General features: G+C 43.8%; 1 protein-coding gene across 2 annotated transcripts; it reads left to right on the forward strand.

Moving 5' to 3' along the window:
- LOC110488865 (choline transporter-like protein 1) lies at positions 1-18,834 on the forward strand. 2 transcript variants are annotated; one of them, XM_021561294.2, is made up of 16 exons: positions 1-207; positions 1,692-1,781; positions 2,240-2,382; positions 5,989-6,125; positions 9,513-9,606; positions 9,822-9,991; positions 10,771-10,860; positions 11,053-11,219; positions 11,657-11,843; positions 12,213-12,381; positions 12,905-13,061; positions 13,854-13,937; positions 14,071-14,208; positions 14,642-14,878; positions 15,760-15,861; positions 17,126-18,834. In XM_021561294.2, exons 1-16 carry the CDS (start codon positions 16-18, stop codon positions 17,147-17,149), a joined length of 2,181 nt encoding a protein of 726 aa, XP_021416969.2. In that variant the 5' UTR covers positions 1-15; the 3' UTR covers positions 17,150-18,834. The 2 variants fall into 2 exon arrangements, with proteins under 2 accessions (XP_021416969.2, XP_021416970.2); XM_021561295.2 differs by lacking the exon at positions 1-207 and adding an exon at positions 775-1,076.
- The last annotated feature ends 1,397 nt before the right edge of the window (positions 18,835-20,231 follow it).

Below are 20,231 nucleotides of genomic sequence, written 5' to 3' on the forward strand. Positions count from 1 at the left end.
GTACAACAGAAAACAATGCAACAAAGGCCCCTCTTTCTTCCTTCAGACTGGCATCTCCCTGCCAGTGCTGTGCCCCACACAGCCAAGAAGATGGAACAGAGAAGTTCGACAAGCGGTACCCAGCAAGGAAGGCCCAGGAAAACAGTGGACAACCCTTATTTGGGGACAGAATACAGCGTGCAGAAAAATCCTGGATACCGTATGAGAGTGAGAAAAGCGTTAATATATATTTTGGTATTGTGAAAGGTTATTTATGCTTCTTTCCCCCCCAGTTTAAAAGATGTGTATGCTATTCATACATTATCATACATTATGCATTTGATTAAGATGATTGGTTTACGAACAAATCTTTCAAAAACAAGTAAATTATAGGTAGTTGCTAGAATATTGATCAAGTAGCCTAGGCTATATAGCATCATTTATTGGCTGATAAGAAATTGCATTAACCTCTGATGAACAATTTGGATTTAGATGAATGGAAACGGTCAATCCATTATGTTAATTTTAATTTGATAATGGGAGCGCTGACAATACAAATTTATTGGAACATTTCATGCCCCTTTAGCTGGCCTATTCATTTTTAAAATTATGTGCATTATGGTTGTGTTTTCTTAGGCCCACAACTCCTCCAGTTTTTAATGTCTTATAGTTTATCATGGGCGTGTGCGTCATATTGTGTAGTTAGAGTAAATGGACATTAGGATACAAAGAGAAAGCCGTGCTTTTAGAAGTCCCGCCATCCTCCGGTTATAGTCGGGTACCAAATGCGCAGTCGCATGAATGGACGCTACGTTCCTTTTCCGGCTGCATCTGCACAATCCACCAGGAAGTGTGGTGCGATAAATCCGAAACTATTAATCCCTTATACCTGGAGGAAGGAGATAGATATTAGTATGCATTTTGGATGGAATATACCATTTGTGTCGCCTTTCTAATCTACAAATCGGTGTTTTGCAATTCATGCAGGGTAAACATAATACCCTTAACTCCCTGCAAGTTTGGGTTTTTGTGCTGTAGCATTTAGTCCTTCTCAAATCTAACCCTTGACTGCAATGGGATGCTGCGGTAGCACAGAGGTAAGCTAACGGTTTCCTCCACCCCCATGTTGCATTCATTTAATTGCACCTTAAACATCATGCATGCAACGGCGATTGCACTGCTTATATTGTTGCGACCGCTGGCATCCAATGACAATTCTCACCACCGTAGTCAGATTAGATAAACCTAGGCTATGTTGATCGGGGAAGAGTAGTGGTAATCCTATTATTGAAGCCGAAGAAATATCGAGCTATAATTTGCGACAATAATGGTTTTATAGTTTAGTTCATTACCACCGACATCAAGCTACCGCTTGAAAGCAGCTTTGCATACCATAAATAGCCCGTGAGCACCGTTAGCTTTGTAAACAAACCTCTCGCAACGTGCGAGATTTGACGCAATTGAACAGCGCCTTGACAATGAAGAAGAGTAGAATATCGTTAATGTGATTGTTTAACGCAAAGTAATGTTTCACTACATTCGGCCACAGTCTATCTACGAAAATAAGATGTCAATGAAATTGCGTGCCATTGTACATTTGTGTGAAATAACATGTGTAGCCTACAGTTTCACATTTGAATTGACAGGCGCATATAGACTGCATCCTATTTGCTAATGTGGCACCGACGATGTGTTGGTATGTTGTTTTACAGAGGACAAAGAGAGAATGGAAACCCTTGGAGGATCGAAGTTGCACGGATTTGCCGTGGTTCCTTTTATTTACTGTATTCTGTGTTGGAATGGTAAGTGTATATATATATGCTTATTTATTTTACAATTGAAAACGAAGTACAATGTAATACCATAAATGTATGTTAAACCACATTTTAATACTAAATACAAGGCTCACCTCAATGAAAGTCGTTCAACTCCTCCTATGACACACTTTTTTTAAATGCCCAGCTGATTGATTGCCTGACTAGTGGCACCTGTTAGGTTACCACACCTACCACCTTCGCTCAGCCAATTGTCTCCAAGCATGCAGACAATTAACATCTCCTGAAGTTTAAACTTGAAGTGTGCTCAGACTTTTGAGAATGGTTGACAGTGTGGCTAAAATGTATGAAACTTACAAACTGATCTGAATAGATATTCGAGAGAGGGAGAGGGGGAGAGAGAGATCACTACTTACTTTCACTACTTACTTTCACGTATTGCATTTGTAGCATTGGATGCTAATGCTTGGTAATGCTTCTCTCAGGGGAGTATCTGTGGGTTCACCATCGCCACGGGGGGCGCAGGCCGCCTGGTCTTTGGGTATGACAGCTACGGGAACACCTGCGGCCAACGCAATGAGCAGATCGAAGGGGTCCGGCTGAGTGGACTGGATCAGACGGACAAAAAGTGAGTCTTTCTCACCCACTTCACACACTTCTATCTTGAAGTGGCAGTGACATTTGCCAAAACCCAACCCGATGTTTACAAACATAAACGGTAGGCCGAATTAGCCCTCATTGAGAAATATGAAGAAATAGCTTTGCCCCGTTGCTCATTGGTTCAATAGAAATGTCAAATGGCAGTCATTTTAACCGTGATCTGGACGCTACTGGCATAAATAGAACCTTGAATAAATATGCAGAGGCCTCAGGAGTAGGACGTTCTGTCACGGTCAACTGTACTTACTGCCTGCACCACCCTCTGGGAACACTGGTATTTCAGCCACTTCATTTGCATTGCATGCTGATTACTTTCCCCTCTTTGGATTGACCGTGTGCTTAATGATTGGCTAGGGGTACCATAGAATTAGGAATTAGAATACCTCCTGTGGTACAGACCTGTGGGTCATCAGCACAGGGTAATTCATTTCTTTGTGGTTTTGCCGGAGTGTCAGTCAACAGATATTAATGGGTTTGAATTCGCTCTGCTTGAAGTTTTTCCTCTTACCGTTTGGCCAGACTGATGAAACAATGGAACATGTCATTTTTCATTGTTTTATTTGCTAGTTTCTTCCTATTGAACATAGAATTTGTCCATTGTGTTAATGTGTGTATAAATGGTATGCATTGCCCTGCTGCCAATGTTTACAGACACAAGATATAGCTAGTCATAGGGAATGGGGAGAGGGAGAGAAAGTAGCTTGGTATCAGTCAGTGACTATGTAAGTGAACGGAGGTAGACGTTTCTTGTGCTGTTGATGCTTGTGGTAGGGTTGTGTTGTGTAAAGACACACCTGCAGGTAAGGCTATTTAAATGAATAGCTATAGGGATATTGGACCCTCGGTTGTACATGGCTATTGTGTCGATTGATCCCACAGTGACTAGCCTGCCCAGTCTGAAATGATCCCCAAGCCTCTAGTCCTGGGTAATAGTCTGACATGGGTGTCAAAGGTGTGGTTGTATGTTTATTGACAGGCACATGCAAATGTATAGATGGAGGTTTTATCGACAGAACTATTTTGAAATGAAATGGCTTCTGCCCTTGAGAACCCTTTTCAGGCTCACTGGTTAGCTTCCCCGGTCCATAATCATCACATTAGCTAGCAATTATATGCTTCATTAAAGCACCTTGACGGCCCCTCCCAGGATTGGGCTATTGATGTGAGTGATACACACACACACACACACACACACACACACACACACACACACACACACACACAGACAGACTGGCGCTGTAGACTGAGACCACTGGATTAATGCTGGCCCCAGCGGCAGTGTGTGTGAGTGTGTAGAAGAGTTTGGTGGAGAGGGTGTGAGGCTTGACTGACAGGCCTCGGTGCGAACGCAACCACCTGATGCTGAACTCAATTGGGAAGGCAGCTGTCACGGGATTCAATTAAGGACTACACAGCTGTCAATCCTGTTTCTGTCTCTCTCTCTCTTACTCTCTCTCTCTCTTATTCTTCACCTCACTTCCTTCTCTCTCTTGGTATATCTTCTCTTCATGTCATTAGACCTATGGTGCTTTCAAGACTAATCATGGTGTGTGACCTTCAGGCCGGAATGTCAGAAAGTCAGAGCTCTAGAAAAATGTTCCTACATTTCTGACTTGGAATTACAAGTTGGATTTGTCCCTTTTGGAAATAGTTTTTTTTCTGAGTTCTGAGTTGTCTTGAATGCACTGAAGTCGGACGTCGGAGATTGCCCAGTTCCCAGTTGTTTTGAATGCGGAAATAACAATAACACAGCTGTGATCTTTCTTGGTGGTACTCAGACATTGTTTGTTCGAAAGTGTCTATTTTTGCAATTCTGTGGGCGAAAAAGTCTAGCATTGCTGGGGTGGATAATGTAATCCTAGCAATGTAGGCCAAGTTGAGGTTATGTTCTATGCTGTTTTCAGTCCTGCTCTCAGCAACCCTTTAAGGTATAGGCTGGTGTCACACAATACAGTCAGTGACAACAAAGTCCGAGCTTAAGGGATAGCTGGTCAGGGTTTATTTGGCTAGTACAGTTAAGCAGCTCCTCATTCACAAGGCAGGGACCAAATGTAAACAGTACAGCGCAGTAGACGTATTGTTCTGGCCATGGCAGCTGGTTGATCCAGGATCAGTCTATCCAAGTCTGATCCTAACCTCAGCTGTTAGGAAGAACTGACTTTAGAGAAAGTCAAACTGCCCTCAAATATTCTGATAAATCCAGTGTGACTTGATTTTCATATCTATCTTCCTTTCAACAAGTATGTGTGCAGTGCAAACCACTGTGCCAGCTTATGAATCACCAGAAATTTAAATCTTGTCCATATACTGCTTACAGGGTAAGGAAACAATGTTGTTTTGTAAAATGGGTGAACTATCCCTTTAACATTTTAGAGGTGGGGGTACTTCAAACTTTGTTGACCTAATAGCAGGAACGGCACCATCTAGTGGTCAGAACCTGGTTATATCAGGATGTCGGATGGGACATAAAACAAACAACTTCAGTGGCTAATTTCTCTGAACAGGAGAAAAAAACATCACCAAATTCACTGAGAATACAATACATAGTATGAAGAATCAGTACTCAGAGCTGCAGCTTCATACTACTTGTCAGACACATAATAATGTCTGGAACGGGGTGAATGGAATGGTATCAACCACATGGAAACCATGTGTTTGAGTCGGATACCGTTCCATGTATCCTATTCCAGCCATTACTATGAGCCCGTCCTCCCCAATTAAGGTGCCACAACCGCCTGTGTTGTCAGACATAGAGAACTGATACTGGTTGTTGGGGAGCGATTGGTGTGAGGGGTCTGTGGGTGGCTTCTGACAATTTCTTTGGATTCTTAATCATTGTTAGTAGAAAACACTTTTGGTCCAAATTGGATGTTAGGTACTATATTTATTGAATGTTCTATAAATTAATGTCAAATTTAGGTGCAATCTATTTCTGAGGTCAAATTATATTTCAACAAAATAATGTTGCAGGAATGCTAATCGGATCTGTTTCTAACTAAAGAAACGAAACGAGTTCAGAACAATCTGAGATGGTGGGTGTCATTACTTGCTGAAATTACATGAAACGACCCTCGTGTGTGTGTGTGTGTGTGTGTGGGCGAGGTGCCCACCCCCTAGTGTATAAAAGCACCAGGCAGATGGACCACAGTGAAGGATTCTCTTATTGACATGTCCTTGTTCCTTCCACTCTCCATTCCACTGCCAAGTCCCATGGACCAGTTCCAGGAGCAGCAGCCAAAGGCTCTCTATCTCGTGACATTCTATCATATCTCAGTGGATAAGGTATTGTTGAGGCAGTGGGTTTGCTTTGTCCCCAAAATGAACAGGACATTGAGGGGCGGTGTAGGCTTCTGGGTTTTCCCGGTCATTTTGTGCCTTTGTTTTCCTCTCTCAGAATCACATGTTCCCACAATTTCACATCTCGTGACTCATTCCTCATATTTGTAATGGGAAACAGATTTTATTGATAAACTGTTAAACAAATTGCTGAAAATTCTCACATTCCTTGTTACCCATCCCTTATGTAGGTGTTATTGATAAAGAACAGATATTTTGTTGTCTGATTTGTCTGCAGGTATGTGTTCTTCCTGGACCCATGTAACATTGACATAGTGCAGAGGAAGATCAAGTCCATGGCCCTGTGTGTGTCCCTGTGTCCTGATGAAGAGCTGAAGACGTACCAGGACCTCAAGAGATTCGCCATGCACAATGGTGAGTGAGTAGGGCCCCTGGTGAAACAGAGTGGACACTGTCAGCCAGTGGTGATTTTAGCATGCAATTCTTGGTGGGGCAAAAAAATTATCATGTGTAATGCACTACCAGCAAATCCACTACACAACACTAAACAATACATTAAATGCACTATAACCGTGACAAACGGTGCCCACAAACTGTTAGGGCCTACATAAATCTGTCCTAACACCATACCAATGCTACAACTGCTATCAGCGGAGCCTTGTCTGGCAGCGAAACAGTTCATTCAGCTTCATTTACTGCCTTTAAAAAAAAACATAGCTGATATGGCTGACTTACTTAAACAAATGTGGTTTCTACTGACAATTTAGATGTACAAACTATGGCATAAGGGGATGACAAGCGTATAAGAGGCAATCCGTAATTTTGATTAAGACATTAGTGAGCGAGCTAGGATGGACATAGTCAGTATAAATATCCCAGAAACCCTAGACCCACTCCAATTTGCATACCGCCCAAACACATCCACAGATGATGCAATCTCTATTGGACTCCACACGCCCTTTCCCACCTGGACAAAAGGAACACCTATGTGAGAATGCTATTCATTGACTAAAGCTCAGCGTTCAACACCATAGTACCCTCCAAGCTCATCACTAAGCTAAGGATCCTGGGACTAAACACCTCCCTCTGCAACTGGATCCTGGACTTCCTGATGGGCCGCCCCCAGGTGGTGAGGGTAGGTAGCAACACATCTACCACGCTGATCCTCAACACTGGAGCCCCCCAAGGGTGTGTGCTCAGTCCCCTCCTGTACTCCTTGTTCACCCACAACTGCATGGCCAGGCACGACTCCAAGACCATCATTAAGTTTGCAGACGACACAACAGTGGTAGGCCTGATCACCGACAATGACGAAACAGCCTATAGGGAGGAGGTCAGAGACCTGGCCAGGTGGTGCCAGAATAACAACCTATCCCTCAACGTAACCAAGACTAAGGAAATGATTGTGGACTACAGGAAAAGGAGGACCGAGCACTCCCCCATTCTCATCGACGGGGCTGTAGTGGAGCAGGTTGAGAGCTTCAAATTCCTTGGTGTCCACATCACCAACAAACTAGAATGGTCCAAACACACCAAGAAGGTCGTGAAGAGGGCACGACAAAGCCTATTCTCCCTCAGGAAACTAAAAAGATTTGGCATGGGTCAAATCTCCTCAAAAGGTTCTACAGCTGCAACATCGAGAGCATCTGGTTGCATCACTGCCTGGTACAGCAATTGCTCGGCCTCCGACCGCAAGGCACTACAGAGGGTAGTAGTACATCATCACCAGTACATCACTAGGGCTAAGTTGCCTGCCATCCAGGACCTCTACACCAGGCTGTGTCTGAGGAAGTCCCTAAAAATTGTCCGACTGTTTTCTCTACTACCGCATGGCAAGCGGTACCGGAGTGCCAAGTCTAGGACAAAAAGGCTTGCCGGGATGCTGGCCTTCTAGGCAGAGTTGCAAAGAAAAGTAATATCTGACTGGCCAATAAAAATAAAAGACATTAAGATGGGCAAAAGAACAGACATTGGACAGAGGCCAGCATCCCGGAGTCACCTCTTCACTGTAGACGTTGAGACTGGTGTTTTGTGGGTACTATTTAATGAAGCTGCCATTTGAGGACTTTGAGGGATCTGTTTATCAAACTAGACACTAATGTACTTGTCTTCTTGCTCAGCTGTGCACCGGGGCCTCTCTCTCTTTCTATTCTGGTTAGAGCCAGTTTGCGCTGTTCTGTGACGGGAGTAGTACACAGTGATGGACGAGATCTTCAGTTTCTTTGGCAATTTCTCACATGGAATAGCCTTCATTTCTCAGAACAAGAGTATACTGATGAATTTCAGAAGAAAGGTCTTTGTTTCTGGCCATTTTGAATCTGCAATCGAACCCACAAATGCTGATGCTCCAGATACTCAACTAGTCTAAAGAAACCAGTTTTATTGCTTATTTAATCAGGACAACAGTTTTCAGCTGTGCTAACATAATTGCCAACAGGTTTTCTAATGATCAATTAGCCTTTTAAAATGATAAACTTGGATTAGCTAACACAATATGCCATTGGAACGCGGGAGTGATGGTTGCTGATAATGGTCCTCTGTACGTTTATGTTGATATTCCATTTAAAAATTCAGCCGTTTCCAGCTACAATAGTCATTTACAACATTAACCATGTCTACACTGTATTTCTGATGAATTTGATATTTTAATGGACAGACAATGTGCTTTTCTTTCAAAAACAAAGGTATTTCTAAGTGACTCCAAACTTTTGAACGTGTGTGTATGTGTGTATATATATATATATATATATAACAAAATTACGCCCTGAATGACAGGTTGCCACTGCTGTCAGCTATATGCTTTTCTGCCATCAAAGCACACAAAAGCATAACACTGACAGCATATTGAATCATTGACAGATTCTCTATACCTCTTAGTAACTCTCTACTGATAATGCTGTGGACCCCAGCACATACAAGTTATTGATTAGAAAATCTGTTTGACGACAGTGGTCACGTCGTGAATTGTTTTGAAAGGAAGCGCTTGCATTTTATTCATCACAATCTCACATCATATCCATGAAGGAAAAAAACAACTAATCACCACACATTTTTAGATGAGCGGCGTTTAAAAAACAAATGGAAAGGTTGTTCCGTTAGAAAAGAGTGCTATGAGGAGCAGTTGTTTCTCACTCCCCCCCACCCCACCCCCATAAACAGAAGGCTACTAGGTCATCGTTCCAGCAGCCATCCATCACGTCATTGACAGTGAATCACTGCCATCCTTTGGAACGACAAACCCTTTCTACAAACACTGACATGACCGTGATCCCGCGTGCCATCTTCCCTTAATACTGTCCTTTCATTCAACACACACTCTGGCACAGCAGGCACCTTGGCACATGTGGAGAGCGAACTAGATGAACAAAGGCACCATTAAGGCCAATGCCACCCCTTGCTGTATGGGTACTGTTGTTTGTGCTATCCTAGCCCGTCCTTCAGCCAGGCTTGCGTGTCTCCTGTCAGCACTGTATATACTTATTGTGACACACGCACTCCATGTATGCCCCATGATAGACTGGGCTGGGGTTATGTAACTTTGCCTTCTCCAGAGGTCTTGTGTTCTGATTCTGAATTCCTGTGGCAGTGAGCGTAACACAGTTAAGAACAAGATTGTGTAACGTGCTCAGTTGCATGAAGGGAAAAGGATGAAATATGGATCAGCATATGTTGGTTTAGACAACATATTGAGCTATAACTGATCACTTCTGGGGAGACTGAATTTAAATCAATCGTCCTTATGTTCCTAGGTATGTTTATGGTTTCACTTTCCTGTGTTCAATGTCTTTGTATTTCACTCAGGGTCGGAGCTGTGTTCATACGAACTAGCCGGTCACAAATACCCCAGCCTTCCAGAGAGGTTTGAAAAATGTCCCAAACTTCCAGTTCCACCAAGGTAGGAAGGCCTAACATTAGGGCTGCATTTCAATAGGCTTAGATTGCTTATTTTCATTCAGGACTTTCACTTAACCAGTCATATAGATTAGATATTACCTCAAGAAAGGGGGGTACATATATATTTTTTTAAGTATTCAAACCGTTCATGTTTTAGAGAACCTCCCAGGTCATGTGACCCCTGACGGTTGACCTCTACTTCGTTCCATCCCACAGCAAATCTCTCCCGGTGTTCAACCGCTGCACACCGGTGGACATCTCCTGCTATGCCAAGTTTGCAGAGGCTGTGGTGACGTTTGTGAGCGACAACAGCGTGTTGCACAGGCTGATCGGTGGCGTGATGGCCAGCAAGGAGATCATCGTGGGCCTCTGTCTGCTGGCGCTAGGTGATGACCTCATCAGCATGTTTGTTATCAGCAGTATCTCGGGGATGCTGGATAGGTATAAGCAATATGGCCAAATCTGCACCCATTGGGGAACAAGGTGGAACTACTACCATGCCTATCCAATTGTTTCAGATCTACATGAAGAGCCAGGGGAAGGGGCTAATGGGTTGTTTCTGGACAGGGCCTTAGTCTCTGAACTCAGTGGGATTGGTCTTGTGAGAGTGAATGACTAAATCTTTATTGTATTTCTGGGGCCCACTAGTCTCTGAGCCTTCACTAATGTGAGCCAGTAAAGAATAGACCTGCATAGGGAACATCTGTCCTGCTCTAGTGCATTCTGCTGATTTCTCCATATCAGTATGTAGTGTCAGTACATAGGCAGTTACTGTAGGTCAGACATCAACGGCGGAGAAACGCAGTGCTCGGTGAAAATACAGCAAAGTCATCACATCTTTGAGTCCCCCCTGAGACTGCGCTCTTTGGAATGAGAGGAAGGAAGCTCTCAGGTAAAGGGCATGACATGGGAGCCATGAACTTGTACATTTGGGAGTTAATGCTCAGAGTACATGTGGGTTAGAGTAAGACAAGGTTCTGCTGTGTCAAGGTGGGGAAGGAAAGGGTTTGAATATGGTTAAGCTGATCCTCGATCTTCACTTGGGGAACTGGTTCTCTTGAGTTCTGATTCATGGTCAGTTTTGGTTTTTGATTCCAAATGGTTGAGGTTAGGGTTGAGGCCCGAGGGCAGGGTTAGCTGATCCTAGATCTGTGTTGTGCTACAGTGCTCTCCATGATCCTAATGCTGATCATCCGCTACATCTCTGCTGTGCTGGTCTGGATCCTCACTGCCATGGTGGTCCTGGGCTCCCTGGGTGAGCTCATTTACCTGTTTCCTGGCCTTACTTCCTGTGCAGTGTTTTGATCAATCAAAATAACAACTGAAAACCGTGCCATAGTTTTGCAATTAGCAGTCATTCTATGATAATTTTTGGGACAGTCCTCTTTGCATTTAGCAGTGTGCAGGTGTTCAATCTATCATAGAAAGTGTCTCTGTTTTTCTGTAGCGGGCACAAGCATTCTGTGGTGGCTGTACATAGACCACCGGTTAACTGCCAACAAGACCTTATCTAAAGAGACTACGGAGACGAAAGATGCTAAGGAGGAAGCAGAGATGACAAGGGACAGTGCCCAGGCGCTTCTGGTGTATGCCATCGCTGCCACCGTATTCACAGTGAGTACAGTTAGTGTTTGTGTTTGGAATGAAAGGGAGACTGGGCAACCAAGCCTTGTAAATTGTGGGTGGAGTGTGTGTGACATTTCAGATTGAATGCCTGGCGCTGCTTTGAAATCTCAAACTCTTGACTCCTGGCACCTCCCTACTTTTTTACTCCCCCCTCCTTTCTCTCTTTAACCTTCCTCTCACTCTCTCCCACTCCTGTTGGCCATCTTCCATTTGTTTCATCATTCTCCATTACCCCTTGTCTTCCTGTCTGTTTTTGTCTTCCTATGTCCCTTCCACCTTCTCTTGACCTGTTGTTCTCTTCTTCACTAATTTATATCCCTCTCCCTCCTTATCGATCCCAATTTCTCTCGCTCTCTCTCATCCCTCTCTTCCTATACCCTTCTCTTTCTTTCTGTGTGATTTCCCCCCCCCCCCCCCCCCCCCAGGTGATCCTTCTCCTGCTGATGCTGTTCATGAGGAAACGAGTGGCCCTGACCATCGCCCTGTTCCACGTGGCCGGCAAGGTGTTCATCCACCTGCCGTTGCTCACCCTGCAGCCCTTCTGCACCTTCCTGGCCCTGCTCCTCTTCTGGATGTACTGGGGCCTGGTGCTGCTCTTTCTTGGGACCACCGGTGAGGGAGGGAGAGGGAGAGGGAGGGAGGGTGGAGGAGGGAGCGGGGCAAGGGTTCTCCTCTTCTGGATGTACTGGGGCCTGGTGTTGCTCTTTCTCGGGACCACCGGTGAGGGAGGGAGAGGGGTAGAGAGGGAGGGAGGGTGGAGGAGGGAGCGGGGCAATGGTTCTCCTCTTCTGGATGTACTGGGGCCTGGCACTGGAAGCAAAAGTGAGTGAGAGAGAATCTTTACAAATGGTAAGTGATGAATTCCAACACAACAGGACACCGCACTAGTACGGTTTAGTTCAGTTTACTGTATTGGCCTTATTCAGGAACTTGTCCAAACTAGTCCCGACCACTAGACTGAGACTGAGATGTCCACCTCAGGGAACCCGGTCCAGAACGAGGAGACAGGTCTGACAGAGTTCCGTCTGACTGGGCCTCTGCAGTACATGACGTGGTACCACGCTGTGGGCCTCATCTGGATCAGTGAGTTCATCCTGGCCTGCCAGCAGATGACTGTCGCTGGAGCTGTGGTAACGTACTACTACACAAGGTCTGACTCTGAAATTATATTTTCATGATTTGTTTATGTACAAACTCTACCTACATGTACATATTACCTCGACTAACTGGTGCCCCCCCCACATTGACTCTGTACTGGTACCCCCTGTATATACTGTAGCCTCGCTATTGTTATTTTACTGTTGCTGTTTAATTATTTGTTACCTTTTATTTTCTATTTTTTTTACTTAACACTTATTTTTTCTTAACTTCTTAAGGCATTGTTGGTAAAGGGCTTTTAAGTAAAGCATTTCACTAAGTTCTACACCTGTTGTATTCGGCGCATGTGACAAATACAATTTGATTTTAAATGTTTATTCTATAGGATATCGGCTATAAGATTAGTAATAACATTCGATTTTATTGTCTGTCTCAGAAGTGTGTTCTGCTAAAACAAAAGTCGAGGAATTTATGGGAATTCCAGAGAGAAGAACAAGAATGTCAATTTAAACTTCTCGGTCTCTTCATTTATTTGGCCTCCATTCTATTTCCCTCTATCCTTTCCTCTGTCTCAGGGACAAGACCAGGCTGCCAGTCACCCCCATCCTGTCGTCAGTGCTGAGACTGATGAGGTACCACCTGGGCACGGTGGCCAAGGGATCCTTCATTATCACCCTGGTCAAGATCCCACGCCTAATGCTCATGTACGTCCACAACCAGCTCAAGGGCAAGGTAAAGCACCCTGTTGACTAACTTCTCTCTCTCTCTCTTTGACATTCATTGTATGGAGAATAATAAAATACTGCAGGTTACATACAGTGATGTGCTGTACAAGCTAATCAAGGCTAGCTTGTTCGTTTGTCGCCAGTAGATCTTACATTGCTGTCAATGTCAACATTGTTGTGACATGACACCTGCCATCTTCTGTTGCTCTGTTTAGGACAGTTTTAAGAGGAGAGAGGATGTATGTTCAGATGGCTGTTTGAGTTTGACACAGTGCTGGTAACATTAGGGGTGTTGGTTTGGTTAATAAATGGGACATATAATGACTATATATTTTGTCATTTTGGATAAACATCTGGTAAACCATGTTACTATATTATTATGTCATTTTCTTTACAGGTATTTTTCTTTATTCTCCTTGGAGGGTAATGTGAGTTAGTGTCTGTTGTCCTTAACCTACTGATTGTTGTCACGTCCCATGTGTTGCTGCTTGACTTGACCTATGGAGAGACACCTTGCAGCATAATGAATTGAAGGGATAAACTGGCATTAGCTCTCCAGAGTTCTGAGAGTGGAGGTAACTTCACCTGACTAATGCCCTGAACTGTAGGCCTACAGTTCAGTTGGGTAGGCCTACAGCAATCTGACTGCCTGCTGCTTTCAGTTTCCACTATCTTTTGGTTTAGCATGGAGATGTGAGAACACTATGTTCTGGAGCTCTGCAGGGAACAGTTTTGAAAACTATTGTATCTATTTTTGAATAGTGCATCTGATACCTTTCCCCATCTCTCTCTCACACAGGAAAATGCATTTGCTCGCTGCATGTTGAAGACCTGTATCTGCTGCCTGTGGTGTTTGGAGAAGTGCCTCAACTATTTGAATCAGGTAGGAGTGCTTTCCTTCCCCCTAATTGGATATTTGTTTTATATAAATAAAGGATAGATAACAGGTGTAAGTTGGTTTGTGTCCTGCTGGTCTGCTTTAGTGACTACAGTCTCTTCTCTCGCTCTGTCTTTAGAATGCGTACGCGGCGACAGCCATCAACAGCACCAGTTTCTGTACGTCGGCGCGCGACGCCTTTGTGATTCTGGTAGAGAACGCTCTGAGGGTGGCCGCCATCAACGCTGTGGGAGACTTTGTTCTCTTCCTGGGCAAGGTGAGGGGGGCAGCTGGGAAACTTGAGGGCTTCAGAGTAGTCCCTATTCACTGTTACAGGATCAGATCTACTTTTCAACCCCTTGATGATTAAGGTTAGGATGGGGGTAGGGTAATCTGTTCCTAGATCTGTGGTTAAGGGCAGCCGTTACATTGAGTGTGGGCCTGATTGCATGGACTCACGGGAGGCTGCTGAGGGGAGAATGGCTCATAACTATGGCCAGAACAGAGTAAATGGAATGGCATCAAACACCTGGAAACCATGTATTTGATACCATTACACTAATTCCATTCCTGCCATTAACACGGGCCTGTCCTCCCCAATTAAGGAGCCACCAACCTCCTGTGACGTTGACTGTTCAATTGCCTGAATTTGAGGAGTAAAACTTTGACCCTTTGACCCTGAGTGTGTGTTTGTGTGTGTGTGTGGTCAGATCCTGATCGTGACTTCCACAGCGTTCGCCGGCGTACTGCTGCTGAACTACCAGCGGGACTACGCAGAGTGGGTCCTCCCTCTCATCATTGTCTGCCTCTTTGCCTTCCTGGTGGCCCACTGCTTCCTGTCCATCTTCGAGATCGTGGTGGACGTACTCTTCCTCTGCTTCGCCATTGACACCAAATACAACGACGGTACACCGGGCAAGGAGTTCTACATGGACAAAGCCCTGATGGTAATTTACGTGAAGATATGGTATACTGGTGGGATTTCGTTGAAATGGGAAATTATATGTGTATCTATACTGGACAAAAATATAAACGCAATATGTAAAGTGTTGGTCCTATGTTTCATGAGCTGAAATAAAAGATCCCTGAAATGTTCCATATGCAAAAAAAGCTTATTTCTCTCAAAGTTTGTGCACTAATTTGTTTACATCCCTGTTAGTGAGCATTTCTCCTTTGCCAAGGTAATCCATCCACCTGACAGATGTGGCATATCACGCTCCCTCAACTTGAGACATCTGTGTCATTGTGTTGTGACAAAGCTGCACATTTTAGTGGCCCTTTATTGTTCCCAGCACAAGGTGCACCTGTGTAATGATTATGCTCTTTAATCAGCTTCTTGATATGCCACATCTGTCAGGTGGATGGATTATCTTGGCATAGGAGAAATGCTCACTAACAGGGTTGTAAACACATTTGTACACATAATTGAAGAGAAATACCGTTTTTGTACATATGGAACATTTCTGGAATCTTTTATTTCAGGTCATGAAATGTATGACCAACATGTTCCGTTTTAAATTTTGTTCAGTCTAGGTTTTTGTTTTTCTACACTAAAGCTAAGGATTCTGTGGTTTAATGACGAAGGTAATGCATTCATTTACATTGTTTTCATTTTAGCAGACTTACAATAGTGAGTGCATACAGTTTTATATATTTTTTTTCATACTGGTACCCCATGGGAATCGAACCCACAACCCTGGAGTTGCAAGTGCCATGCTCTACCAACTGAGCCAGACGGGACCATTCACATGATATATTAAGTGTATATTAACCGACACTGGTGCGTTTCAGCACATGGTATGACACTCCTTTCCATCTCTTCCTGCAGGAGTTTGTGGAAAACAGCAGGAAGTTGGAACGGGTGGTGGAGCGAGGGCGGAGCCGCCCCACTGAAGCGGTGTCGGTGGAGGGGCCGGAGATGAAGCCCATGGTGAGTGACAGTGGAGAGGGCGGTGACACTGAGGTGGGCTGGGGCTTGGACGGAGGCGGGGGAGAGTGGGAGGAGCTGCAGGAGTTCCATGTGTACTACCTCCTGGTAGGGGTGCTGGTGGACTGGGCCCTGGGGGAGCAGTGTACCATGGTTTCCTTGATCCTCTGCCTGACCGAGGACTTGGTCCTCTTCTTCTGCGTCTACCTGCCCACCTCCACACTCGTGCTCTTCGCCATGCTGCTCCAGAAACCCTCCCCCGTCGTCAGGCCTCAGCCACAACCAAAGGCACAGACGCCGTCGCCATCTAGATCGTTGTCTTCGCATGCTAGCTAAAGCATGCTAACTAACTTACCACAACAGCATCTTGCTCACCCTCATCTCTAATAACTCTTCTCAAACTATTCCATCCCTCTTTTTCCTTTTTTCTTCTTTTTTTTACTGTTTTTTGTTTTGCTTGCCTGTCATCTCCTGGCCATCTTTAACCTGAAGTGTAAATTAGTTGGAGGTTTTTGTGCCTTATCACCATGGTGCTTTTTGGTAAATAGGGGCATGTCTGGTAGCTCTTCTGTCAGCTTAGAAAGATGGTGGGGGGGGGATGAACACAAAGAAACAGTATGCCATGAACAGTCCACCCCCCTAAAGTACACAGCAGTGAGAAACAACAACGCTGATGCATTGCTAAAAAGGGACCAATGGGAAGATGGATATAGGACTTTTTGTTTGCCTGTCTATTGTACGGTGCTGCTGGATTTCCATTTACTGCTGGAATTATTTAAAGCACTGTTAGTTGCCAACTTCAGTAGCACCTATCTGTTTACTTGTAGATTTGGCCTTTTCTTATCTCCTAGATACTCAGAGCATTATGGGTAAAGTTATTATTGTAATTTTGTAGTTAAGAGGTAGAAGTATCTCCCCCAGTAGTTTGAAAATAATAAGCTATGTGTATTAGTCATAATGTACAATCATTGTTGATAATCGCAAGCAAGTCAGCTTTGGCCCAAGGATATACAGGCGTATCCCTCAGCCCTCCTCTGAGTGTCCCTCAGCTTTCAGGTCACAAGATGGATCTTAACATCACCACTCCACTGCATGGCTTCCATTTTCTTTTCCGTACCATTTTCTCATCCATACATTTCCAAGCTTTTTTTTTTTTATCTAACCCTTTTCCCACCCATTTATTATTTTACCATGCAAGTACTTTTTTCAATGACTGCATGTGATGCTGTGAATGGAGTAATAAGACTTGAATAACTTTGCTTTCCAGGCTCCAGGAACAAGTTCAGCTTGACCAAAATCACCTAAAGGGACTTTTTTTTAAAGACATTCCAAAATGTTTATTTTTACCAATGTGTAACATGTTTACTATGGTTTCACTCCAGGGATACAATATTTTAATAAGAAACTGTAAAAAAATATATATAACAATGTAATGAAGCACTTTATATTGAAGCGCTGCATATTTTAAAAGGCTGATGCATTTTTCGTAGTGATGTCCTTTTTTATAAGACAAAGAATTGCCATCTAGTCAAACACAGTACTAAAATGTATTGAATCACTGGGTTGTCAACGTTTTGCATAACAAGTTTGCCTTTTGGTTGGACTTCTCGATCAGCGTGATACTTATTCATCATGCAATGATAGCACTTAGATGTGTTTTTAATCAACCACTGAAACTTAAGTACGTTAGACTCACGTTTGCATTTGAATTCAATCTGCATCATGGAAGAGTTATTTTGTTTTGAAAGGAGATGTATTTTTTTACCAGTGAGTGTAGGGGATTTTTTATTTTTATTTTGCAGCGCGATTTTTTGGGATGTTCAGAAACAGGATGTGATCATACAACTGTGTTACAGCAGGAGGAAGACAACTTGTAGTTCCCATGGTTTGGAGGGACACAGAGACAAAGTTACTGCGATTTGGAAGTCTACCCCCCCTACACCTAGGCACTTAGATCTACAAGGGACCATGAGAAGTTTAGGGGTAGGGACTAAGAGTTCATTATGAACTGGGCATGACATTTACAGAGAAATATCCAGAGGGCTGCAAAGGCTGTTGCTTTTCTTACTCAACCAATTGTCCCCTAGTTTGACTCACTTGGTTCCTCTATCAAACCAGTCAGTCATTGTTGGGATTGATGGACAATGTACATTTGACCTAATCAGGTGAGGTGTAACGAGTCCTCTTCCACTGAAGTCTCAGTAGGAAGTGAACTCAGACTTTGCAGCCCTCAAGCAATAACGCAACACCATGTAGTATTTACCGCTATAAAAATGTCTTCCTACTTGCACTACAGCTTTTAAAGACAAAAGATCCTGGCATAGAGCTATCATCTGATGTTAGGGGGGGGAGGAGTGGGGGGGGGGAGTGGAGGTGGACACACTCTCACTTTGCCTTAACCGGTTCCATAGGCTGTGCCCCCCATCTTATTGGTTAATGACGGGACTCCCCAGTTTAACTTGGGGGGTGGGGTGGTAGAAGTGCTGTAAGCCTTAAGTCCCCTCTTCTCTTTGCAGTAGATTTGTATTTGATACCCAGAGTACTGAATCCATTGGAGCGACTGAAGAACAACTTTGACCCCCCCCCCCCCCCTTTTTTATTGTTGCTTTTAATGATCTAGGTGAGAAATGCTCTTTTTGTTTATGTGTAGGGTTTTCAGAATGGTATGAATAGCAAATGATTTATGCAGTTATTTTGTAACGAGAGTTTAATGTGTTGATAAGACTGAATAGTATTCTGATATTGTGATGTGATCCTGGTGGATATGAAGGGAGAGATGGCTGTGACTGTTCACATGATAACCTTTTCATTTTCAGCTTCTCGTGTGAGAGAATGACAAGCGCCAGCCATCCTTCACAATACCATTGTTAATGTTTCAAAACAGGTAAACAAGTCTGTTGGTGCGCTTTTTGTCCGGGAATACACTACTAGACCGTACACTGATGTACCTATGAAATATTAAAGAGCATGTATTTAGAAGAAAAAAAATGGTCAAGCCGAATTAACATTGCCGCAGAACCCTATTGCGCAAAGCATGTTAAGAATTGCACTAAGATGGTATTCATTGAAACACTGATCAATTTAAAGTATCTGTCAAATATTTAGTTGAATGACAGCTAGTCAGTCAGTACAATGTAGATGTTTCAGAGGATGGAACTTTCCCCAAGTGAGAGAACCTGCCCAGTGCAATCAAGGAATCCACTTAAGGCACAGGACAGACTACTGATAACTAAACAGCATTTCTCTGAAAACGACATGTCATTCATGAGTACATTCGTATGAAAGAGTTTTGGGCACCCCTGACAATTTCCATGATTTCCATTTATAAATAATTGGGTGTTTGGATCAGCAATTTCATTTTGATCTATCAAATAACTGATGGACACAGTAATATTTCAGTAGTGAAATGAGGTTTATTGGATTAACAAAATGTGCAATATGCATCAAAACAAAATTATACAGGTGCATAAATTTGGGCACCCCAATAGACATATCACATCAATATTTAATAGAGCCTCCTTTTGCTAAAATAAGCCTCTAGACGCTTCCCATAGCCTCTAATGAGTGTCTGGATTCTGGATGAAGGTATTTTGGACCATTCCTCCTTACAAAACATCTCCAGTTAGGTTTGATGGTTGCCGAGCATGGACAGCCCGCTTCAAATCATCCCACAGATTCTCAATGATATTCAGGTCTGGGGACTGGGATGGCCATTCCAGAACATTGTACTTGTTCCTCTGCATAAATGCCCGTGTAGATTTTGAGCAGTGTTTTGGGTCGTTGTCTTGTTGAAATTTCCAGCCTGACTTCAACTTTGTGACTGATTCTTCAACATTATTCCCAAGAATCTGCTGATATTGAGAGGAATCCATGCGACCCTCAACTTTAACAAGATTCCCAGTAACGGCACTGGCCACACAGCCCCACAGCATGATGAAGCCCGCACCAAATTTTACTATGGGTAGCAAGTGTTTTTCCTGGAACGCTGTGTTCTTTTGCCGCCATGCATAACGTCCCTTGTTATGACCAAATAACTCAATCTTTGTTTCATCAGTCCACAGTAACTTATTCCAAAATGAAGCAGGATTGTCCAAATGTGCGTTTGCATACCTCAAGCGACTGTTTGTGGCATGTGTGTAGAAAAGGCTTCTTCCGCATCACTCTCCCATACAGCTTCTCCTTGTGCAAAGTGCGCTGAATTGTTGAACGATGCAGTGACACCATCTGCAGCAAGATGTTGTAGGACTTTGGAGGTGGTCTGTGGGCTGTTTTTGACCGTTCTCACCACCCCTCGCCTCCGACATTTTACTTGGCCTGCCATTTCTGGCCTTAACAAGAACTGTGCCTGTGGTCTTCCATTTCCTCACTATGTT

The sequence above is a fragment of the Oncorhynchus mykiss genome, chromosome 14, assembly GCF_013265735.2.
Source record: "Oncorhynchus mykiss isolate Arlee chromosome 14, USDA_OmykA_1.1, whole genome shotgun sequence".
Taxonomy (NCBI): Eukaryota; Metazoa; Chordata; class Actinopteri; order Salmoniformes; family Salmonidae; genus Oncorhynchus; species Oncorhynchus mykiss.

Bases quoted from the DNA above. Each gene is read 5' to 3' on its own strand.
- LOC110488865 (XM_021561294.2), top strand. From the start codon at position 16: ATGCAACAAAGGCCCCTCTTTCTTCCTTCAGACTGGCATCTCCCTGCC. The intron at 10,861-11,052 runs GTGAGCTCATTT...GTTTTTCTGTAG, and splicing joins GGTGGTCCTGGGCTCCCTGG to CGGGCACAAGCATTCTGTGG. The intron at 14,209-14,641 runs GTGAGGGGGGCA...GTGTGTGGTCAG, and splicing joins TTGTTCTCTTCCTGGGCAAG to ATCCTGATCGTGACTTCCAC.